Raw genomic sequence first — 27005 nt, forward strand, 5'->3', positions numbered from 1 at the left:
AATAGAATTATTTAGTTTATTAGGAATAAAGTTTCTATTTCAGTCGATACGTTGCCGTCATCTATTTCAAGTAAATACAGTATTGTCTGGATTCTAACTTCTTTGTAATCCAACTTTATTTCTAAGCTTAGTACTTTACAACTTAATTAATTATATACCTATTGTTTTACCTGTCAATAATTGAACCGAAACGTCTGGTCTGCACCACCGATCAATCGAATCAAATCGATTCGGTCGATATCCAATTGTATTCGAATTGACAAGATCGTCACGCTTCATCGTGGCCTAATCAGGGTGCTCAGCAAATTCTATAATGCGACGTAATTTGACCACAACCGACACGCTTACCCTAATATGGAAGCTACATAAGATGATGTGGTATCAGATTGACCACTAATCAATGATAATGTGACTCGATGAACCTAATTGTTAGTTGCTTTTTTGATTAATTTTGTTATTAGTATAGACTTTGATGCTTTCATTACATTATAGACAGCGATACGGCTCGTCGCCTATCACGTTGGTCTAAAAGAAAGCTCTTTGATGTGTCGGTACTAAGTTCGTCTTGCGATGGATGTACCTCTGACTAGCCAATTGGAATGTGCTCGTGAGCTTAATGTTATGTTTGATACTTCTCTTGTGGATTGTAAAAAATAATAAAATGCTTTATCCCGGCATGTCCACGCATTTACTTGTTAGATTTTTTCCGGGCTTCTCGGTTGGCACGTTAAGCCGTTGATCCCGACGACTAGACGTAAAACATCGCTAACCTGTATTAGACCATCATGGTGAAATGTGCTCCATCCGGTTGATTGAGACGAGAACTGTGACAAGGAGTGGGACGTATTAGGAGTCTTTTTAGCAGCCCAACACTATTGTTTTTAACCCCTGACGCAAAAACGAAGGGTGTGTGTGTTTGTGTGTGTGTGTGTGTGTGTAAATGTTAATGTGTCTGTGCCATCGTAGCTCCCAAACGGATGATCCGATTTTAATGCTGTTTTTTTTGTTTGAAAGGTATATTAGTCGAGAGTGTTCTTAGCTATGTTTGGTGGATATCGGTTCAGGTCTTCAAAATCATCAGGTCGTTTGTTAGGTGTGATAGGAATGTTACACGCTCAATTTGCTTGCAAGCATATGTGAGATCTGACATTTGAAACACTAATGTCTTCTGGAACCACTGAGCTGGTCTGCTGTTTGCGAACTTTTGTCTGGCCGGGGGCTTTTTAAAATTTTTAATTTATGTATTTTTGAACACAACTAAATGCGTAGAACTAACATAGGACTGTCATTACAAGTCGCATCGTGTCATTAGAACACGACGTATGTGGACACATAGAATAATAATCGCTCTTCATAGAACCATCACCTCCATACATGCAAGTTCATGAGAAAATGACCAGCATTAATTATTTACCATAATTTAAACGACTATCACGTTTCGATTGTTTAGTCTTTGGATAGCTGGTAGTAAAATTGCAATTACGTTTTGTTTGTTTTTATTAGTATTTACATACATACATTACGTGTGCGTCAAGCTAGCGGCCTCAAAAAAAAAATGGGCACGAAAAAATAATTTGACCATACCAAAAATTGGTACTCTTATTGAAAAAAATAGTACCTGTTGTAAAAAAATTAGTACCATCACGGTTCTGGATTTATAGCAATGTTTTATTGCACTTGCTAGCTTGACGGTGAGCGAAATTTGGCGAGAGTTAACGACAAGGTCTTTCGCTTTGATTTAAACGCCAAAAATTAGTACCGAAATAGTACTCACCCCCTGCAAAATACCGAAATTAGTACTTCAACGGTTCCATAGTTATAAAGGCAGTTCTTTGATCCTGCTGGCTTGACGTTTTGAAAATACCTAATTTTTTTACAACAGGTACTACTTTGTCAATAAGAGTACTAATTTTTGGTATGGTCAAATTATTTTTTCGTGCCCATTTTTTTTTGAGGCCGCTAGCTTGACGCACACTACATTACAGCCTTCATGGTCTAGTGGTTAGAGCGTTGGGCTCACAATCTGGGGGTTCGCATTCGATTCCCGATGAGGACATTATCAAAATCACATTGTGAGACTGTTGTTTGTTTGGCAAGAACATTGCATTGAATTACCTAACTGTCCGAAAAAGTAAGTTGATTTCGAGCTTCAAACGGTAAGCCGTTGATCCCGGGCACTAGCCCAAACACCTCCACTAATACGCAACATGGATATGCATCTTTATCTTTGTTTTTGGGTATTAACACTTTCAAGGACAGAACGTCTAATGACGTTCCGATTCCAAGGTGTCATATTACCTATTATGAACCATCAATGACCCATGATCTCTGTCCGTGAAAGGGTTAAGGGTGACCCTTTTTATTACACCCAGCCACAACACATCTTCCACCCATCATTATTCTGATCAAAGCAACATAATTCTATAGGTACATAATGTGATCCAAATATCAAGCAACAATTATTTTGATATATTCTTCTCCCATTACATTGTACTTTGGATAATTATGTACCCGAGTAATGAGAAAATAGGTAATTATCAGGTTAAAGCTGTACAAGCCATCTATATTGTTTCTGGTGAACGTAGCCTGGAGAATCCCTCATGAACCAAAATTTGTAATTTTTCAGTTGGTAATCACCCTTCGCCCTTCGATCACAAAACTTTATCACCTAATGTAGGCCACTGTCCACCCTTCTGTGATATGACATGTCAAAATGTTGTTTATCACTTATCACTTCGCTATCACATCACAGATACAGTTGTAACACGACTGATGTTTTTATTACATATTGTTTTTGCTACCTTTTTAGCGCTATCAGAGTAGTCGAACGCTATGAGTCATTTCGTCGCTGATGTGAACTGACGTATCTCCATTTTTTGTAGAAACTGAATTACACCTTTAACAATTGTCAATAAGACACAAATCACTTTCGCAAAAAATACAGTAACTTCAGTTAGCAAAGTCAGCCATGATTTGACTGCCGTGTGATTTTGCTGTGAGACTTGGTATTGCGCAGATAGATGACTATATCCATCTCATCTCCCTAGCATTATCCCGTTATTCACAGGGTCCGCTTACCTAACCTGAAGATTTGACAGGTCCGGTTTTTTGCAGAGGCGACTGCCTGTCTGAGCTTCCAACCCGCGAAGGGAAAACCAGTCCAATACAGGTTAGGTCACATACCTCCGAAAATGCATTTCTCGGGAATGTGGGTTTCGTCACTATGTTATGACTATGTCCATCTAAATATCGAGTTTAGTACCATAATCTGCAACTCCTATTGGGGCAAGTACGTCGCCTCGTCAAAAGAACTCCTGCTATTGATTGAACGCTTTCTTAAATTATAATCTTCTTCACAAATATTTGCTCTGGAACTTAAAACGTTTTGGCCTAGGAAGTCTATAAAAGTGGACAAATACTGAGCTGCTGGGATTTAAGAAAGATTTTGTCGTTTATTTGATCACACTGAACTAAAGCGGCTTACTGGAAGCACCTAGCGTACGGTTAATTCTACCTATTAGAAATCGCAATTCACAATTTGGAAATAAACAAAACACCTCAGAAATACACTTTTTCAAAGAAAAGAAAATATATTGGTACTTACTTAATTGTATATGTAATCAAATAACTGTATCGAAAGATAAATGTGTAAGATTGATTTCGTGTTTGAAGTTGATGAGCTGATGGCATAAAATGCAATAAAGTAAAATCAAAGCTGCACTGCAAGTAACACCGTATAAATTGAAGTAACGGTACTCTGCTCAAATCAGCCTGATCCGCAGTATCCGGGCACAGGTTGAAGTCTGACTTATATTTTTATGTGCCTTTCACTTGAACGGAGGATAACGAACACCTTTTTTTTTGTAATTGGCCAAAAAGTATTTAATGTATTTTATTATTCATTTTATTTGTTTACTTTTTACGGTGATATTCGATACTTAAAATCAGAATTAAAAAGATTTCAAAAAATAATTTTAAGTATATTTAAATAGTTCATTATGTTAGGCAGGACATGGTGAAAGAATGAATAAAAGGAGATGAACCAAACCTTTTCAATGATGGCTATCTCACCGTGTTGGTAAGACCGTATTGATTTGCAAACAACAATCTAACATTTCCTATATCTTGTCTAATTCTATTCATTTCCATTCAACACGTTGCACCAGCGGATTGCAGCGGTGCATCGAATTTGAATCAGCGATATTGCGAGTGATAATGCCTCTATCGCAGTGAAAGGCAGAAAGTGGCCAGTAATTTCAATCTGTTATTATTTCAGAACTTCGTATTTGCATTAAAATAGTTCGCTGATGATTTCGTTTTATAGACAGAAGCTTCTAGTGCAAAGAAAAGAAAAACTTGAACACGGAAATTAAGACTTAGTATAAGGACCGATCGTCGTGGAGATCCTTGGGGGAGGCCTATGCCCAGCAGTGGGCGTCGTACGGCTGATGATGATGATGATAATAAACATTTAAATGTCTGAATTATATTTTTCTCAGAACTTAGCTCATAATGCACATAAAGAATAAACTGATAGGAAACTAAGTTAAAAGTGAAACTTTCGATTTTCTTAAACAAATTAGTCAAATTATGAGAAACGAGCACATTACACGTAAGTTAAGTAAGTACTTATAAATAATTTATGGCAATTTCATAAAATATGGACCCTGGAATCTGCTTCATTAAATACTTAGACTACTATTCCTAATGAACATTTACTATTTCTTAAATTGACGTCGTGTATTGAAGACGGGCATGACGGACGTAATTCGATAAAGTCCGAACAAGGAAATTAAATGTAATTTCCGATGAACTTAGCGTGGGTTACTTAATTGTTTAACGTACAACCAGTCAGCCCTGGAGTGGTAAACCATCGCTCAGGCTGTGCGATGATCGTGGGCGAAATGTAGATGGGGCAAGGATGCTATCCGATTACATGATTCACCCTATACCATACTATATTGAACGGGCATTGCTTAACCACTCTAAGGTTTCGTCTGAGCTCAGTTTTGTTCGAGATAATCTGCTTATAATCTTTTCGGAATTCGTATCAAAATGAACAAAATGGCATAGCAGTAATTTTCTGGATGACCAAATACTAGACTTCTTCTATCGTGTGGGTTGTGAGGTGAATTACCAACCCCATCAACCCTGGTGTCAGGGTTACTATTAAGCCGCCAAAGGCCCATGTAACGACTACTAACTTGCATCAGTAAGTAACCGGGACCAACGGCTTAACGTGCCTTCCGAAGCACGGATCATCTTACTTTCGGACAATCTGGTGATCAGCCTGTAATGTCTTAACCAAACTAGGGATCTAGTGATTTTCGTGATATGTTCCCACCGGGATATGAACCCGGGACCTCCTGATCGTGAGCTGAACGCTCAAACCACTGGACCACGGCGGCTGTAATACTAGGCTGTTAAAATATGACATCGATATGACTATAACAAAAAAGAAAGAACTTACGTTCGATACCTGACTAAAGTAGCTTTAATAAACCAAAACTAATTTGCTACTGGTCAATGGTCTCTTCCAGTAACAATATTAGTCCCCAATACACCCCATAGCTTTTGTCAATTTATAAACAGTCATAGTGGTTATCGAAATAATTGTTTAGAAACATGTCAGGGTGTGGTCAGTGCGTGACCCTCCGAGGGTTGCTGTTACAATAAGAGGTGGTTGAACTGGTTGACCACACCACAGAGGGTAATTAAAAAGTTAGCTCTAGGTTATGATGGGTGCCATTATCAATTAGGTATATATACTGTTACTTTTTCATAATACAAAAACTTCAGGAAATACTTTAGAATAATTTAAATTGTTATGTGTCTACGAAATCCTTTGTTCGTATTTTCTCTTACAATATGTGCTATGTGTATAGATAAGTACATATAAAGATATGCGTTAACAAAACTAAATAAATAAAAATAAACTTTAATAACATAATTCTTTTGGACCTACTAATATGAAAGTTATATGACGATATATTTCTTTGACAATTTAATAACTTATATAAATTTCCTCCCGTATCAAGTTTCAGACATGAACAAAATATTGATTGCTTCAGCGCAGTGGCAGCTGTGTCAACATTCAGTTTTATTGACTTATTTAAACCAATAATGAATGTAATTAAACCATAAATGCATTGAGAAACATCTATTTATAACAATTCAATGAAATGTTATGTTATTGTCGCTAAACATAATCATCATCATCTCATCAAGCAAGACGTTGACAATTAGAAAACAACTTAAAACTTCTTATTTTATTACTTTGTCTCACAATACAATAAAAAGTGCTTTTCCTCACTGTTTTGACCTAAGAAAAGCACCATTTTTTTGCTGAAGGTGTAACTTTTTGTTTGCTAAATTATACCGAATATCTTGCTCTTCAGGCAAGATGCGTTACTTTATTTGCAGCATATTATTGTCGGAGCACGCTTCTTCAAACTGTGATTCATCCCACAAAAAGTCCGGGCATGAATAATACGGGCTATTATAGACATGTCTGCAACCACATTTACAGACAATCGCTTCTCACAAATTACATTTTAAGCTTTCTTAGAACTGTACAACATAGGTACAGTTTGACAGTGATGTTAATGTATAACTTTTTGATTTGATAGCTGCGTTTAGGTAGGTATCTACTAGGTAGAAAATCTATTTTATTTCTTTTTAAATTGTTGTGTATTATCATATGAAGCTAATTATAGTATTTATAGAGTTGAAATATAGGTAGGCACCTAACTCTTAGCATGTAACTTTATGATATCAACTCTACACTTTTGAATTTTCTTAAGTAAGTAGTTTAAACTAATCTAAAAGTTTCATTTATATATTACTAAAAACGGCTACAACGGACTTTGCCATTTTCACGGTTTGCGAACACAAATGTTTTCGGAACCAAGATACCAGTTTAATAAGTCCATTTCTATTCTGGGTTTAAGTCTACATTTTATATGAAACACTTGTTATGTTTAAAGGCTGATGCACTTAGAGCTTTGAAATCGGACATGCAAGCCAGAGCGCCAAATTCCTGACTCTGTCTGCATCAAGCTTAACTGTATTCATAAGAGAACATTCTCGAAATCAAGGCTAAATAAAGTGTCGCCTGGAAACTGTATCTTCCCAAATAGCTTTCAGATAGCTATTGGGTCATTTCGGGAGGGGCAGGGAGTGCCATGACGTCATCGTATGGGGACTGGGGAGGCCTGGTCCCTCGGTAATGCCACACGTAATAACTACGTATTACTCGTAGGTGTTATTATGTAGGTAAGTGCTTTCATGCTAATACGAAAAAAAAATTACACAGCGCTTCAGCTGATGGTAATATGAAAACAGTTTTACGGGAACTATTTATTGTGAATGATGTATAAAATATGTATAATCTACCTACTCTTGATTGGTATTACACAACATAGGTTCAATAATTGGGAACAATAGGCTACTTGACAACCTATTCAAATGAGATACTTTTTCAAAACGAACGTTTTCTTTGGAATCTCTATAGAAATATTGTCCTGTGACGTCATTAAAGTAGTCAAACGCACTCATTGTTAATTAATTCATAAATAAAATTAATGTGATTGTACTTTGGCCATCTTAGACTGGCTTCTATTTGTAGATTAGCATTTTATAATTTATTTTAGACCCAGTCAAATACCCGATGTTTTTGGATATCGACAATAGGCTAGTAAACATTTGTCATACACGTCGTCGCTTATTTATGTCCATTTGGACTAAAGTGAGACCCAGCGGGTGTATTAGGTAAATCTAATTGGTGCGGAGTAGAGAGTGTCCGTTCTGTACGTAGTATTATTATTTATTCTATACTTAGCACTGTGAACCCCAAGTGTAGTTGCAAGTTGTCTTCTGGTAACTTTTAGTTCTGCCACTCCAAACCACAAAAGATTACGGACATCCTATACATGTCGACAATCAAATGAAAAGTTAAGAAAATTGACCCAAACTTGTTCAGTCACCGTTAAATTCAGTAGCACAATTGAGTCACCCGCTGTGCAATTCATCAAAAGTTAAACCTTGGCCATGACTCCACGAGGCTGCATGCGCTGCGTCTTTGCCTTTTTATATTTTTTATTCTACTTTTTTTGTTGTGTTGCCAGCAGAAGGAAATTAGTGGTAGTTCGTTGACCTCACGGGTCGTGATTCTGTTACGTGCAATCATGTAATAATAGGCTTTAACACCACAGATTATTGTCTATATCTGAAAAATATATGACATGGCGTGCGTCTAGCAATTAGATTCACAAAGGAAATGATAGCGCATTTAACGTATTAAGGATATCTAAGAGTCTAAAAGTAAGGATATTTTTTTTTAATTAAACATAATATAAGATCACGACTATTCCTAATTAGTTAGAGGTACCTACATTCAACCAAGATGCACTAAGCACCCACGCTATTACACGCCCGATGTTTTTATATTTACTTTGCAAGGAAATTTTGAACTTTTAGTAAAAGATTTACTTACAGTTTTAATATTTTTTATACAGTATTAAATACATTAGTCAGTAATTCACTTAATTTTCAATAATAAAATTTACGCCCTTGGAATGTTGGAGATACCAATTTAATGGTAACACTTACGTCATCAATGGGCTAGCAATGGCGGCTTCTCATAGGATTGAGCGTACCTGGTCTTCTTATACCATGGTTGATACATGGTTGGTTTACATGGCCCTTTTAGGCTGAAACTATAAAAATGTCTGGCGGTCATTAATAAACTCTTACTCTAAATTATGGCTTTACTAATCGTTAATCTTAGCATGAAGGGGAACCTCAAGAAATTGAGCCAGGACGAGAGATGTCTGAAAGCAAAAATAAAGATTCTATAATGCTGCTGGTAAAAATCTATGAGTAGGTAGGTACTTCAACAGTGTTAACAACAGTTCGAATAATGTAGGTACATAATTATAGGTACTTATAGTGTTAGGGTTCGTAATGTTTATTTTATTATTATTAGATTATATAACTTAATAACAGACGGAATAAAGTCGTGAATCTGTGTCACGACTTTATTATTTTTAATTTGGAACTGGCATATTATTTCTGTTATTTTTATTTTTGATTTCTTCTTTTTCAAACGGGAACGTTTTCCCGCCTTTTTAAAAGGCGGTGGCGGGAATTTTGTTCGGTTGCGGGAATCTGCTATGAAGAGTTGGAGAGTTAACATTGTTTATGAAGATATAACATTATTCAAGAGAATTGCTGAATTGTTTGATTACGACGAGCATCTTTCCACCTGAGAGCAGTAGTATTAACACAATAGTAAATGATCATATACCACATAAAAAAATCCCGAGAATGTTCCCGTTTTAAAAACTCTTTAAAAGTTAGGACACTGGCTGATTTTCTTCTTCATATTGTTCTTTCTTGTTCTCTTAGTTTATCTGTCTAAAGGCTAGGTAATAAAGTTCTTTTTACATAACTTTAGCGCCTTTTTCTGCCGAGAATGATCCCACTTTGAGAACGGCACAACACTGCTTACAAAGTATCCCAACCATAATTGACGAATATCGTCAACAAAAATGTTTTATCTTAATCTCATCTTAAACTCCGCTGAATAACTTGATCATCATCATCACCGGCCCATTAACGTCCCCACTGCTGGGGCACGGGCCTTCCCTATGGATGGATAGGGAGATCGGGCCTTAACCCACCACGCGGGCCCAGTGCGGATTGGTGGTTATTAACGACTGCTAATGCAGCCGGGACCAACGACTTACGTGCCTTCCGAAGCACGGAGGAGCTAGAGATGAAAACTTTTTTTTTTCTGTGGTCCCCCATCCTATGACCGGCCTTTGCGAAAGTCGCTTACTTCAACAATCGCAGACCGAGCGCGTTAACCGCTGCGCCACCGAGCTCCTCAAATAACTTGATAGTAAGTATTTATTTGTAATTCAAAATAATGGTAATGTGATTATAATTGTGCTGTCCTAATGACCAATTATGAGTTATTATACGAAAAGAAGCAGACGACATGACATCAAAGCCTTATAAAAATAAATATCTAAGTATCCGTATATTCATCAGATGTAGTTAAAATAAAGCAAGTTCATATTTACTTAGTTTCCAACGTAGTTAAAATTACCAGGCCTAGATGACACAATTCGCGTAACTGGGAGCGGCTTCCAACTCTACCTAATTATGTTGTTATATATACTCATAAATTAATTAAATCAAATTATGGTAGGCATATTACCTACGCCTTCTTTACACAGTTATTTAAACAACCGTTTTTGCTAGACGGATCCGAAAAAAACTCGCGATGAAGGTCGTAAAGAAGTTAAATTGTAACCTTGTATGGCAAAGTTTACAATGCAATTATGTGTACAAATTGTTCTTTTTACAACCAAATAGCTACAAATAAATTTTGTCCCAATAAGGCGTAGTAACGCCCATTATTAGCGTTAGTTATTTTTAACGTTATCGCATTATTTTTTACCTGTGGTATCACTACTGCAGCGCCCTCTGGCGAGCCACTTAATTTTTGGTTGCCAATTTTCAAAATGGCTACAATCCGCGCCTTCTAACTTCTCCGCACCCCGCAATTTTGTTTTTGTTTAAACCGCTGACGTTATTCAACCCCTTGTGCCACAAACACACCTATTGTACACACAACAACTCAAAAATACATCATAACACTTCAAACATTCGAAAAGTGGTGAGTGATAGTTTTAGTTCCCGCGCGAACCCCTTGGTAAGTGATTTTACTTTTTGTAAACACTATTTTCATTATTATATTCCCGCCTAGCCTACGCTCAACGGCCACCAGGGGAAGCTGGTGCCCGGCGTAGCTATAGAATTTGGTGCCTCCTGTGAGGATTAGTCCTCAAAACATTGTTTGTCGACCGCGTTTTCTCGTGTTACCCGCCATTTTCTTGTTAGAAAAAGTTGGAATTTATTTTCGGTGTATTTCAGCTTTCCTCGCATTTAAACCTTAATAATCCGCCTTATAACTACTGTTACTACTGTAATTTACATATTTTTTGTGTGTGTAAAGTGGCATAATCGCATATTTTCTTATAATTTTGTCCACCGCATTTTTCTTGTGTGTTGCGTCACTATGGCGCCACCCACTGAGAAAGATTTTCGCAAAAAAATATACATTCTCGAATCACGCCGCGATGCTTATTATGCACGTATGCAACGTATTTATGATAGCCGTCCTTCTATTTCAAAGGTAGAATCTTGTGATTTATTTCTTTCACAATGTGAAACAATTGACGACATCCGCAAGGAATTTATGGCCACCATTAACGACATAAATTCACTGAATATGGAGTTAGATCCCGAATTCATTCCTGATTTTAATTCATGGAGTGGTTTTGAAGACATTTATTGTGCTATTCGACATACAAAAAATGTATTGAATCGTAATGTAAAACAAGACGAACAGCCTAGGTCGTGTTACGCGAAATTACCTCCCATCGAGATACCTGATTTCAATGGGAACCCCGCACAATGGAGTTTATTCTATGAAACCTTCAAATCCACTGTTCATTCCAACATGTCGCTATCGAAGTCTGAGAAGTTATATTACTTGTTGGGACGTTTGAAGGGACCCGCGCAGCTAGTATTTTCCGGCATAAGTCCCACCGCTGATAACTACGAATGCATTTGGAATGCATTAGTAACCAAATATCAAGACAAGCGTTTTTTAGCAAATGTATTTCTTGACAACATTTTTGATTCAAAGGCTTTGCCGAACCCCGCTACCGCGTCTCAGTTGGAAACGTTTATAGATAAGTTTGCCGCATCTGTCGCCGCGCTAAAACAATTAAATATTGTAGGCCTGAGCGATTATATTTTTATTTATCTCGCTTTGAAACGTTTGGACCGTGACACCGCAAAAGCATTTGAAATGTTTGTTCGTGACACTGACATACCTACTTATGATCAGTTTATCGACTTCATGAAGGGCCAAGTTAAGATTATACAACGCACTAACAACACGGCTACTTCGTCGAAAGTTGTTCAAAAGGATGTTGTTAAACCAAAAATGGTTTCCCCTCCTAAAATTACGCATACTTACATTTCCGCGACTTCTCATAATAATTCTGACTCTGTATGTTCTTTGTGTAATGCAAATCACGAACACATTTACAACTGTAAAGCATTTCTTGACATGTCCCCCGCAAACAGACATACATTCATTATGGAAAATAAATATTGTACTAACTGTCTCAGTTCCAAACATAAATGGACCGCTTGTAAAAGCACGAGTTCTTGTCGCAATTGTGGCTATCGACATCACACTTTAATTCATTTATCTAAAACCGCTTATGTAAACGAGGATAGAAAGTTGTCCCGTACTCCTCTCGTAAAACCGCAGGTGGACAAACCGCAGCAAGTCTCATCAACGCCGCAAGACGCCGAGTCACCCCACCACGCTGATCGACATGCAACGACGTCGTGTATGCCGGTCTCTCTCCCGCAAAGACCTCAGCCGCATAACCATGTCTCTTCTCCCGCTCCCGCACACTCGGTGGACGTACCCATCGCAGGCAGTGTTTCTTATCTGTCTGCTGATAATCCGCGCGCGAATTTTAACTCGCAGAACCCGCCACTTAGTACATCTGTTGTATTAGGTACCGCTTGTGTTTACGTCCGCGATCGTTATGATAATCTCGTCCTATGTCGTTGTATTATCGATCCGGGCTCGCAAAACAACTTCATTACCGCTTCTTGTTGTCGCAAATTAGGGTTAAACATTGAACAATTAAACCGCAAAACTATTATTAAAGGTTTAGGTGACCATTCGAGTACCGCTCGCGGAAAAACACATTTAACTTTTCATAGCCGCGTAAACGCTGAGCAAAGCTACTCGATGGACACTCTAGTCCTCAATACAATCACCGAAAAGTTGCCAACCGTCCCGATAAATATTTCATCGTGTGACTATTTAAAAACAATACCGCTCGCTGATGATAACTTTTCTTCGCCCTCTGATATTGAGATTCTTATCGGTGCTAAACTGTTTGTTGACATTCTATTACCGGATAAAATAGTCGGACCGCCGTACTGTCCGTCCGCTTTTTCCACCACTCTCGGTTATATAGTGATGGGCGATGCTCAGGTTGATACGGAACCCGTAAGTTCTGTTTCTTACTTCGCTACCGGCGAATCTATACATGACGATCTGGAAAAGTTCTTCGAGTTAGAGGACTTAAAAGATAAACCCGTTTTATCTCATGACGATCGAGAGTGTGAGTCATTTTATCAATCGACAACCTTACGTGACGGCTCTGGACGTTTTACCGTAGGACTACCTTTTAAAGAGAACCCTAATTTACTAGGCGATTCATTAAAAACCGCACGCAATCGTTTTTTATCTCTTGAACGCAAGTTTCAAAAAAACCCGCATTTTAAAGCCAGATATGACGAGGTCATACGCGAGTACCTAGACAAGGGTTATTTACTAGAAATACTCGAACCCAAAACCAATAGTGAGGGTTTTGTTTTACCGCATCACGGGGTACTTCGCGAAGATAAATCGTCTTCAAAACTTCGCATTGTTTTGAACGCAAGTGAGAAAACCAGTTCCGGTACCTCACTCAATGACATTCTACATACTGGCCCCGCATTACAATCGGATTTGTTTAATATTTTATTGAATTTTAGACTGTTTGGTACCGCTGTAACCGCAGACATTCGTCAAATGTATTTACAAATACTTACCCGCGAGCAAGATCAACCTTATCAACAAATCATTTACCGTTTCGACCCCCGCGAACCTCTACGTTTCTTCGCTTTTAACCGCGTTTGTTTTGGACTCCGCTCGAGTCCTTTCTTAGCTATCCGCACCATTCATGAGCTCGCTCATCAAGAGAAAGAAAGGTTTCCTCTCGCAGCGACTCTCGCGTTCCGCGACTTATATATTGATGACATAGCTAGCTCGTTCGCTACAACGGACGAAGCAGTTACCGCCGCGCAACAGCTGATTGATATGTTCAGCGCCGGTTGTTTTGAAATGGTTAAATGGTCGAGTAATGCCCGCGACGTTTTATCCGCCGTTCCTGAATCGCACCGCTTAACAGACCCTGTCGATCTCGATAAGGATGAATCTTTGAAAATATTAGGAATGCAATGGTTTCCCGCGAGTGATTTATTCAAGTTCACGATCACTCCGTCCGATCGAGTTTGTACAAAACGCAATATGTTGTCCACTATCGCCCGCTTATGGGACATTTTAGGTCTTGTAGGACCGGTGATTGTTACCGCGAAAATTCTAATAAAGGAGTTGTGCTCGCTCAAGCTCGACTGGGACGACACTCCACCCGACTACATAGTCCACGCGTGGGATCGTTTCCAACTGGAGTTACCGCTTCTTTCTAATTTCAATTTCCCGCGACATTTAAATGTATTTTCGCATAGTGATGTGGTTATTGTAGGATTTAGCGATGCAAGTGAGAAGGCGTACGGGGCTTCTGTTTATTTACATGTTGACAACAATGGTACTCGCTCCACCACCTTGGTGTGTGCGAAGTCAAAAGTGACCCCAAGTAATCATGTAGTCACCATGCCGCGACTTGAGCTGATGGCAGCGTTACTTCTCGCGAAACTTATCCGATCTGTTGTTGATACCTACTCAACCCGCTGTCATATTAGAAATATTTACGCGTTTTCGGATTCAACCATTGCCTTGCATTGGATTAATTCATCCCCGCACAGATTACAGACCTTTGTCGCGAATAGAGTGTCTAAAATCATCGCTTTGTTACCCGCGAAACACTTTTGTCATATACCGGGAGTGACAAATCCTAGTGATTGTTTATCTCGCGGCTTGTTGCCTTCGCAACTTATAAATCATTCGCTGTGGTTTACGGGCCCTTCTTGGATGTCAATGGACGAGAAGGACTGGCCCATAACACCGTTCAAGCCGGACGCTTCAGTCGACGTTCCTGAGACGAAAGTGATTTCTCTCACATCTACTACCGCGGTAGATGAAACTCCACTGCTGTGTCAACTCGCCGCCCGCTGTTCCTCTTGGACTAAACTTTCAAGAACGACTGTTTATATTTACCGCTTTTTACATGTTTTACCCCGCTCTGACTTTATTTCCGCAACGGATTTAAACTTCGCTGAAAATAAAATTTTATCCGCTTTGCAATCCGCTCATTTTAAAGACGAACTTAAAAACATAACCGCTAGTAAACGCTGTCAAAAGAAAATTCAAAAGCTCAGTCCTTTCATTTCACACGGCCTTATCCGTGTCGGAGGCCGCTTGAAAAACTCGCACCTTTCTTTCGATCAACAACATCCCATTTTATTACCACGGAAAGATCACATAGTTGATCTAATTGTCGATCATTATCATCGCAAGCACTGTCACGCCGGCCCGAACTTGTTGTACAGTTTACTTAGACAGCAGTACTGGATTATTACCGGGCGCCGCACTATTCGTACACGGATAGACAAATGTAACTTTTGTTTCCGCACTTGTCCAAAACCCACGTTTCCTATTATGTCCGATTTACCATCTGTCCGCACTCAGGTGGTTCCGAAGGCTTTCATACATACAGGATGTGACTATGCCGGACCGCTAAGTATTACGCTAAAGCGTGGACGTGGTATACACAGTCAAAAAGCGTACATTTGTCTGTTTGTGTGCATTACCACCCGCGCGATTCATATAGAATTAGCATCCGATCTAAGTACCGCTACTTTTATCGCTGCATTCAAACGTTTTATTTCCCGCCGTGGTCCCATTTCAGTTTTACATTCGGACAATGGTACCAATTTTGTTGGTGCAAAATCATTTTGTACCGAACTTTTTAACTTTATAACTTCAGATAGTTACTGCCGCGCTTTAGTTTACGAACTTTCCGATTATAAAATCGAATTTAAAAATATTCCACCGAATTCACCGCACTTTGGTTCTTGGGAACCTCTAATTAAAACGGTTAAAACGCACCTGTTTAGGGTGATAGGATCACAAATCCTCACTCTAGAGGAAATGAACACTGTCTTGTGTCAAATAGAAAACATTGTTAACTCGCGCCCACTATGTAGTACATTGTCACAAGATCCAAGTGAACCGCTCGCTATAACTCCCGCGCATTTCTTAACACTAACCCCGCTTAAGTTTTTACCAGCGGCCCCAGTCGACGACAAGCCTTTGCATCTATTAGACAGATATCAGCTGTTAGACAAACTAGTTCAGTCTTTTTGGGACAAGTGGTCCCTAGAATATTTAAACACGCTTCAATCGCGACAGAAATGGAATTTTCCTGTTTCCAATATTAAACTTGGTACTGTCGTTCTTGTCATTCAAGACAACAAGGTTCCGCCTTTGCAGTGGGAGTTAGGCATTGTTACCGATGTACATCCTGGTAAAGATAATGTTATCAGGGTTGCTACGATTAAAACTTCTAAGGGTAGTTTCAAACGGCCGATTGTTAGGTTGTGCCCTTTACCCACACAGTAGTTTTAGTTTATTTTTTATTACCGCAGACACTAATTATGCTGCGTTTAGGATAGTAGTTATAAGTGTTTCTTATTTTATTTTTTTATTTTATTTTCGCATTCGCGTTTTTTACGCTAATTTTCTTTGAAAGTTCACCCTTTCAAGGCGGGGTGTGTAGTAACGCCCATTATTAGCGTTAGTTATTTTTAACGTTATCGCATTATTTTTTACCTGTGGTATCACTACTGCAGCGCCCTCTGGCGAGCCACTTAATTTTTGGTTGCCAATTTTCAAAATGGCTACAATCCGCGCCTTCTAACTTCTCCGCACCCCGCAATTTTGTTTTTGTTTAAACCGCTGACGTTATTCAACCCCTTGTGCCACAAACACACCTATTGTACACACAACAACTCAAAAATACATCATAACACTTCAAACATTCGAAAAGTGGTGAGTGATAGTTTTAGTTCCCGCGCGAACCCCTTGGTAAGTGATTTTACTTTTTGTAAACACTATTTTCATTATTATATTCCCGCCTAGCCTACGCTCAACGGCCACCAGGGGAAGCTGGTGCCCGGCGTAGCTAAGGCGGAAGACCTTAGCACAGTAGGCGTTTAATTGGAGCTTGTAACCCGAGCCTTTTAAAGTCTACCCACTAGTTTTCTTCACTGGCAGGACAATTGAACTGTCGTTTCGAATTACTCAAGGAATTAACGTCGTAAAACAAATTGGAATGGTTCGAGTTAAACGGTAGTTGTTCCGCGTCGCATGGTCGAGACAATAGTTCGGTTTGAGATATAGAAACTCCATGATGCAAATCTCCGTGACGGCCGTTCAAGCGTGCCAGTATCATCTCATGTTTATTTATCTCTCTGGGCCTAAATCATAATGGACTATAAAATATACATAGAGCGAGATATATTCCATAATCTAACTTATGCCTTAAAATCTGAGGCAAGTAGAACTAAACCGCAAAATGAATTAATATCTGCAATAAAAAAAAAAAAATATTAGGTATTAGTTTGCTTGCGATCACGCAAAATACGTGGAAATAGGTAGCAATTTTATACATTACAATAAAATAAACATCACCCTATGTATCTTTAGGTTTATCTCATTATGTTGATGCAGACATAGTCGCTTGTAACAGCTAGTTATAAATATACTATTTAGTTTTTTATCGCTATCGATAAATCCTCGTACACAATTACCGACTCATCTCCAATATTTTTTTTATACACGCTAAGATATGTAAAGTTCGATAGCACTTTATTAAACCAGTTAAACGTAGTAACAATGCACACGTGATCGGTTATATGCCTATATCTGAACATTAATTTCCCTGCAAAGCCTTTATCTACTAACCATAGAGCGCCCGGTTGATTAATGATGCCACAATAGGCAGTTCAGGAATGGTACCACACCGTACCGACCCTATTTTTTGCTCTTTCGTCTTCAGTTCACGTCACGTGACTTTCTTATTTGAAAGCTTTTAACTTCCAATAAACCGCATTCTATTGAATTTTTAAAAATGGATTTCAAAACAAATGAAAGTCGACTTAGAGATTTATGAAGTCCCCAATATCATAAATTAAGGGCGAGGGGCTCGTGTGACATCCAGACTTTTAAAGAACTATGGCTATGTTTACACTCATCTTTCTGCTATAGGCACACACCGGACACTTCATACAAAACACCTCGTTTTACACAGACACTACACATTGAAGTTATCGTACACGTGCATCTGTGTATGTAACGTGACATGGTGAGACGCCTATACTATTGAAGACTAAAGTAAGACCGAGAGGGGTGAGGTAAACCTAGCTCAGCTGGTGGGGAGCGGAGAGTTGCCGACTTGCCGTTGTATACGTAGTATTACTTCCATAATTCTACTCGTATACTGGTAAGGTACCTATACCTAATACACTTATTTGATTGACAATATAGCGATGTTATAATATACGTATATATATCTAGTTTATTTAGGTACAATCTTTACTGAACCATAATAGGTTTCACAAACTGTAACAAAAATATATTTTTTTTCAGTAGATAGTAAACTGATTTCTTTGATCAAAATTGTAATTTGTTCAGCACATCACGCAGCCACATTGGAATGCACCGCACGAATAAAGGGTGCATATTTGAGTATCATCCTCATAAAATACTTTTTGGCTTGACGTTTAGTTATATTTGTGGATTATCATGGATTACCTGCCGTGGGGTGTCTGACGGATTTTTCCTATACCTACTGCCCCTACTGCCTTACCAATAAAAATAAACAAGCGGTGAACGTGTGTACTTAAAAGTATTTGAGAACGAAGCATAGATCCGTCGAATAGGCTACTTGACAACCTAGTCAACTTTTTACGAAACGTCAAAACGAAAGTTTTCTTTGGAGTTGTAATGGGCATAATGTCCTGTGACGTCATCAGTAAAAGCGGTCAAACGTCGTACTCATTGTTATTTAAATCATTAATAAAATTCAAAAATAAGTCGAAAAGAACCTAAAATGAGATTGATTTTTGATCTTAGACTGGGTTCTTATTTATCTTTGACGCAGTCAACTATCTTTGACGCACTCTATTATTTGATGATTGAATTAAATTTTACTTGGCTGTCAAATATTTTTCAGTTGTTTTTTTATTGGTAAGCCGTAAGGCGCCATAATGTGAGTCATGTACAAACATTTATAAGTAAGTATGTACTGACAAAGACTTGACTTTTTTCCTTGGACTTGTATTATACATAGGCAAAAGCACTAGAAACTATACGGTCTTACTTGAAAATATACACTCTCTGTTATTTACTATATTCAACACACCCACAAACTGTTTTTTACAGTACAGTTCTTTTAGTATAATTTTCTACAGTACTTATCTACAAATTGCATTGTTGCGTTGTTTGGTTGATTGTTCCTTCCTTTAAACAAATTGTTCCAACTTTTTTAATTTTTTAATTACTTTTTTAATTATAAATTGCACATACAAGCAAGTACGTACCTATCGTTTATAACATCCCTTGTGTATTCTGATTTTTGTGACAAAAAACCAACATGACACCCGCATTTTGATGTCATGCTATGATCCCTAGTAGGGTGACTAGCCCCCTAACGTCCTGGATTATCCATAACTGCCCTTGTTTTACGACCTGCCTCAGTCCACCCATACAAAAAAAAAAAAATAATAATAAAGTTTATTTAGGTAAAATCTACGACACACATATACATTTACAACATTAAAATATACACACATTAACATTAATATTTAAGTAGTTGGAAAACATAAAGGTATATGGTAAAGGTATATACACGCATTGTATCGGTTAGGGTTTCGTGCACAGAGCTATAATTTAAAAATGCATGTATGGTAGATAATATATACCTATCCCTACACCCGTTTTACTAGAACATTATTTATATTATGGAGCAGTACGGAACTGGTGCTGTATGGATATACTTGAGCGATATAGAAAGTTGTAAACGAAGGTGTTGGTAGAAGATAGTTATTAATGTGAAAGTACCTAACTCTATCTGCCTATTACCTTTACGCGCTTAAAGCTGAAGCGATTTAGATAAAATTTGATATAAAGATAGTTTGAGGCCTAAGGAAGAATGTAGGATCAATCGCACATATCACTCCCTAAGGAGATGAATAGGGATTGGAAAAAACGTGTCGCGCGCGATAACCGAAACCCATGCAGACGAAATTGCAAGCTAGTTCATTATAAATACTTATAAGTATTATATCATTTGATACTATCAGACGTAGTCAGAGATACTATCACACGGTAATACCTCCATAAGTGACGGTTTTTTTAGTCTTTCTACTTTTGCCATTTGCCATGTACCTAGTTAAGAGTATTTTGTAAATATTTCCTATTATATTAATGCAATAAAGTATATTTGTATTGTATTTTATTGTAGGTACGTGTATCACTGAGGGAGGCTCTTTTTTTTACCCTCAAGCAAATCCAAAACTATTCTATTCATTACAAAGCACAAATGTATATGAATTGTAAGTAACACATTAAGAAATAGGCCGCCATATAAGTGCCAGCCGCGTGCCTGAATTGAATTCGTGCGTGGCACCCACAAGCATATCAAATTCATCTTCTGCCGAGATAACAACCATTAAAGGATCCAATATGACAATGACTCATTATTAGCTATTATTTAAGTATTGTAATCATTATACCTATTTAGACACATAATCTGTCCAGACAACACGCAACTTACCTGCATGATAGTGTAACTACTGATTCCCAATTTATGAGTTTGAATTCCTGTTTAGATCATAGATATTTAATATTACGGTTTCCACGATTTATGCCAGGTTAGTGGCAATAGGCTCGACCCTTGTTGCATGGGACTCAAACATAGCTGACAAGGAATGGATGTGTACAAACACCTATGCCTTCGCCTTTGGAGATACAAGCGCGTTGCTATGTTATGTTATGTAATACGTACATTAAAGCACAAACGAAGTTAGTAGCCCATCGCCTATAAAATGGATGCTCTATAATTTTAAGCTAAGCTTGGCATCTCCCTTGTAGTTAGAATTTTACTTTATTTTATTAGTAATGTAATGTAAATTGATATCCAATTTTGGAGTTAGGCCTCTTCCATGTTTTTCCACTTCTGACGATATTGGGCTATCGACATCCAGTCATATACTGCGTGCCGTGCGATGTCGTACTTCCTGTAGCCACAGTTGTAGACACAATCTAATATTATTTTATTTTTATTATCTTTGGGAAGCTTGTCGCAACTATTTTTTTTGTAATCTTGTAAGCTTTTCGAGTTATTTTATTACAATAAACAGATTTTGATTATTTAATGACTTACATCTGCGTTCTGGCAATATGAAGTAATTTGTCAGATTCTTATCTCTTATAAGGTTCAATATACGTTATAACCAACGAAAGCTATTCGGGACGTGAAATTAATTTTGTTGGGAGTTTCGTGCGTAGATCCATCAGTACATACGATCTATGGTTTCTGTATGGGCACGCGCCGACGGGACCAAAATTACAATACGGCCGTTGCCCTGGTAGAGCGAACCGCCCCATGCCCCAATTTTTTTTCTATTGTAAAACTGTCACGCACGCAAATCTTCGGAAAAAGTATATATATAATATAAATTAATGTAAAGCTAAGGGTGTGAAACAATAGTAAATACGTAATACTTATTATTAGTATCATTGGTGTAAAATCATCGTAAGGCGCGAAAATATTCGAAATCTATGGAAAGCACCCGTGGAAAGGCAGTTTTTAGAAGCAAATTTTATGAATAAAAGGGAAATATAAAGCTTAGGTAGAATTAATCAAGTAGGTGTAAACACGATCTTGCGTAGAGACAGCGACTGAGGCATTGCCTTGTTTTATTATAGTATAATTGAGCCGTGGTAGCCCAGTTGGTAGAACGGTTGCCTCTCACTTTGAGGTCACAGGTTCGAATCCAGCACAGGCCTAAACCAATGATTATCGAATTTGTTTTCAAATTCATGTTTGGATCATAAATGATTACCACGTGCTCAGCGGTGAAGGAAAATATCGTGAGGAAACCCACATTCCTGAGAAATGCATTTTCGGAGGTAAGTATGTGACCTAACCTGTATTGGGCTGGTTTTCCCTTCGCGGGTTGGAGGGTCAGACAGGCAGTCACTTCTGTAAAAAACCGGAGCTGCCAAATCTTCAGAATAGGTAAGCGGACCCTGTGAAAAACGGGATAATGCTTGGGAGGTGTGCAATTATAAGATAATTGAGAAAATATCTCGACGACAGTTAGATAAGTCTTACGTACACAGTGGAGCATAGCCGAAGATATAGCTCAACAGCTCTTCTAGTCTTGGATTTCCTAGAGAACCTCTGAACCGTCCTCAAAGTTTGATTGCCAAAGTTTGCTTCGTTGAACTTCAAATGACTTCAATCTCTATTTATAGAAGCACTATTGATTACTCGTGTGCCTGTTCCATGCACCCACAATAATAAATTATCCTGACCTAACTTGCAAACAAAGAAACCACCTAATAAACGGAACTTGAATACAGCCGACATAAATTGTGAATGACTCATAAAATTATATTCGAGAAATAAAAAATGCCTGTTCTTTAACGGATATTAGAGGTTGACAACGTTTCTAGAAGAAATAAAAGGCATTGTATAGTGTTAAAAGATTCATTCACCCATTTTTTAAGTTTCTGCCAATCACAACCCTATTTCGCCACTCGTGGGAAGCCGGTACAAGATGCATTACATTAGCCAAAACTCCTCCACTAACCCGCAATGGAGCAGCGATGTGGAGTATGCTAAATACCCCTTCCGGTTGATTAAGGGGAGGCGTGGGAAGTATATTGGCTGTTTCATGTAATGTGAATGAGAAAGAACTTGCAGCCAGTCCTATCGAAGCGAACAGCAACTAACATTCGAAATTACGTTTACAATATTACTCCTCTACCTTATATTAATAAAAAATATCACTTTACCTATGACGTTGGTCTAACAGAAAGTTCGTTAAGTGGGTACTTAGTTCATCTTGCTATGGATGTACCTCTGACTATCTCAATTCGGATATAGTCGTGAGCTTATGTGACGTTAAAAAACATTAACACAAACACAACACATGCATAGGTAAAACACAGAAATAAGAAGAAATTTTGCAGCCAGTCCTAACGAAGCGAAGAGCAACTAAACTAAAAAGTTACGTTGCCAATATTGCTTTTCCACCTTATTAATAAACATCTGACTTCTTTCACAGAGGGAATGCATCTCCGTCCATATCGGCCAAGCTGGCGTACAGATCGGCAACGCTTGCTGGGAGCTGTACTGCCTGGAGCATGGCATCCAGCCGGACGGCCAGATGCCATCAGACAAGACCCTGGGCGGCGGAGACGACTCCTTCAACACGTTCTTCAGTGAAACCGGCGCCGGCAAGCATGTGCCTAGAGCTGTGTTTGTTGACTTGGAGCCTACTGTCGTTGGTGAGTAGGAAAGAAAGAAAACATAATAATTAGGGTTGAACCCTATCTCGCTCAAACGGTAAGCGACGAGCGAGATGGAATATCTTACCTAGCAAATCCGTGTATTCTCTTCCCCTGAGAACTCTAATTTGCAATGTTTGTCTGTAAGAATGCGCGTAAGATTACTTATTTCGAAAAATATCTAAGTATTTTTTAGTTCTTTCGAGGTTTTCATTCTACAACTACCATATTGTAAATGAGGGTTAATGGTTGATGTCTTTTTATAGCAAAATTTAGGCGGCATCGTGAACAGTTTCGGATGTTATTTGACCCCTTTACGTAGCTACAGTCTAAGAAATAGCGACTACAATGCAGACATTGATTTATAACGCTCTAGATTTTCTACGATTAGACCCCTATTCAAGTGTAACGAATTTTCGAGAAAGTTTGGTAGTTTCAACAGTAGAGACTTTAACACGCTGCGATAGAGCCTTTTTACCTTCTTACTACCTATTCTAGCATAAAAATTAGTTCTAATAAAGTTAGTGGCCGATTTTGTTACTCGAAATCAAATAGACGCGTTTAGCGAAATAGATGCGTTTGGCCGCTGGCAAAGAATAAAAAATAATACTACTTATATATAGAAAGGACACTTTCCGACCCGTATCAATACGAGCTTGGAGCAGCTTGGCTTACCTCACCCCCGCGTTGTGGCTACCTTTAGTTAAGCCGTAAGCCGTTAAGGAATAGGAAAACGCGCGCGGGCTGTCTGTCTCGCTCGCACGCACAGGGTTAAACAACACACATTGTATTGTATGCTGTATTGTGTTTGTGTACGTACGGGATTTTGTACGGAGTGTCTGAGCTGTAATCTTGGCATAGAATAAGGAATAATACTAAGTACGTAAGTACGTATATAACGGCAACTCTCCCCTCCCCATCAGCGTCTGAGCTAGGTTTACCTACAAATATACTTTTGACTTGAATCGTATGGCATCAGACATCACACACACAGATGTGCGTGTACGATAATGTTTGTATGAAGTGTCCGGGGTGTGATTTCGGATAAGATTGAAGTCTAAAATTAAACAAATTTACCCAAACGTTATAATAATATCCAATGTATTGATTGTAGTACTTACTCTGATGACTCATACTCGAAACTCCTTTTGTTCCAATATAAAACCTAGTGGAAGCTAAGTAGGCACGTAGGCACCTACTAATTTAACCATGAAGCCTAACTGTCGAGTGTAACACCCGGGTGTTGAACTCAGGACCGTTACTAGCAACGTGTCATTACGTATATCTTACTAGCTAGGCTAATAATCTAGCCTCACTTAGCCGAAATGGACAAGAGGGAACTGCGGGGAGTAAGGGGGAACGCGCCTGTACTATCTGTTTCGCTTGCACTTTGTGTGGTAATACGGCACACGATAATAATGACATTTTTGTATGAAGTGTCCGGGGTGTGACGCAATGGTCATGGTATATCGTCTTTATACAAGGTGTTAGTGACACCGTAACGAATACTGAGGGGGATGATTCAGACGATGATTCTGAGTTGTTATTAAGTGGAATTTCCTGTCGGAAAATTCATGAATTTTTTTGTGTTTTTTTTTTTAATTATTTTCAGTGGCGGAAAATTTCACTTGATTTCGACTCAGAAACATGGTATGTATCATCCCTGAAAGTTTTGATTACTAACACCCTGTATATGGAGAGTTTGATAGTCGTCAGTAAGTCCGAACTATTTAAAATTCATGTTGTTTGATCTTATACTTAATGGGTTATTAAACGAAAGCAATTAATTCAATTATGTTTTCAAGTAGGCAAGTGAAGTCTTTACAGGGTATTTAAATACTTTTTATTTGTAAATACTTAAGTATTTAGATATTGTTGAAAATAGCCTTAAACGTCAAAGGGACAAGTCCCTTTATTATCTAAGTACTTACATCAAATATTTGGGGTCAAACCACTGTTAAAACCCTCTCTGTTTTGATTATTCATCTCTCCCTGATTCTAGTACCGTACAATATCCTTTAACTGTTTACCACCACCACTTAATAAAGGACTATGCAGATATCCTAAAGCCGAAACCAGACTTAAAACTGATCTAGTCTGTTTTCTAAAAACAACTACTTAGCTAATATTAACCCACTTCCAAGAGTTCTCAATTCCACTGTTGCTCTGTACCTGTTTATGTTTTTATATTAAGAATTACTACTTCATACTTCGCTATCATATTCCTTTAGTAAACCGCTAATCTTGCTAGGTAACAATTTGCATGCGGCGTGCTAACGAGGAGTGGAAATCGAAGACGTTTCGCTCCACCAACCGGTCGTTGGTCAAACAGTCACACTCCACCAACGCCGGCATTGTCTCATAAATATACCTTATCATGGAATATTCAAGCCTTACTTTACACTTGCGGATTGGTTTTTGCCATCATCGGCTTGAAAGCGGAAAGTGGCGGCGATTTGTTATAAATGTTGTGTACGCGTGTTCCATTGCTAATAAGAGCACAACAGCTGCTTATTAAGACACATTTATTGTCGTGAATAAGAGCCGCGTGGAAATAGGAACTGTTTAAATAGATAACAGTGAAGAAAGAAACTTTGGTTAACAAAGTAAATTGCGCTAAAAGTGATTTGAGTAAAATTTATAATCAAGTCGGCAGAAACAAAAGAGATAATTGTAGATGCTACAGACGGAAGTACCTACCACGATTTAAATAGCACTAAGTAGGTAACTTCTGTTGGCCAACATTATCTAAAGAGTTATAAGTAGAAAATAAAAAAATACTTAATGCTTTTAATTTGATAAATATCAGGCCATCCGTCATCACGTCGTGCCAAACAAAGCTTTCAAAGGCACGATTCCCAATAAAGAAGCGATTCATACTGAGGCTCTTTAAAAGGCTTTTTATAAAGGAGATCGAGAAACCGCAACAGCCGCTGACGTTCAAAGATCTTGCGGTCGAATGTTTTTATTACCTAGGAATTGAAGTAGCACAAAATAAATAAAAAATGACGGGTATAAAAGTCTAAAAACAAACAGCAATACATGTTCAAAAAAGATAATGCTTGATTCACACAGATACAGACTCAGAGCGGCGGGTATTATGAAGTTTGTGGTTTGTACGTAGGTACGCGTTCACATAGAAATTCAGCGTATAATCAAACAATCTTCCACGTCCCAGGGCGCAAACCTTCGCGGTATCGTATGCATGTATTTAGGCTTCATCTATAGAAATAATGTGAACGAACAAAACGGACAGTCTGATGAAAGCACAAAGTGACAACTTTGCAGAATGCACTAACTAACCAGGCATTTGGGCGGTTTTGTTTCGAATGTTTGTATTTCCTTACCTTATAGTAAAAACGTAAGCGCTTTTTAAAAAAGTTTCATTAAGACGGATTTTTGTTACCAAAAACTCGCAATAGACGTTCTAGTTTTAATACAGATAAAAAATAGTAGACTCAATTGAAACTAGCGGGCCCGTTTGGGGGTTTTGCTGAAGTAAATCACATCAGAATGTAATTTTGCAGAACAATACTTACGAGTTTTTTACAGGGTGACACTTAGTGCTGTATTCAAATTCAAGCCGCTTTCT

The 27005-nt window shown here is 38.2% G+C and overlaps 1 protein-coding gene across 1 annotated transcript in view; it reads left to right on the top strand.

Annotated features, from left to right (window-relative positions):
* The window catches only part of LOC126369398 (tubulin alpha-1A chain), a 32879-nt gene that overhangs the window by 1789 nt on the left and 4085 nt on the right, over positions 1-27005 (top strand). The window contains exon 2 of the mRNA XM_050013794.1: positions 23191-23413. Coding sequence (XP_049869751.1) covers positions 23191-23413 — 223 coding nt within the window. The remainder of the gene's footprint in view (positions 1-23190; positions 23414-27005) is intronic.

The sequence above is a fragment of the Pectinophora gossypiella genome, chromosome 9, assembly GCF_024362695.1.
Source record: "Pectinophora gossypiella chromosome 9, ilPecGoss1.1, whole genome shotgun sequence".
Taxonomy (NCBI): Eukaryota; Metazoa; Arthropoda; class Insecta; order Lepidoptera; family Gelechiidae; genus Pectinophora; species Pectinophora gossypiella.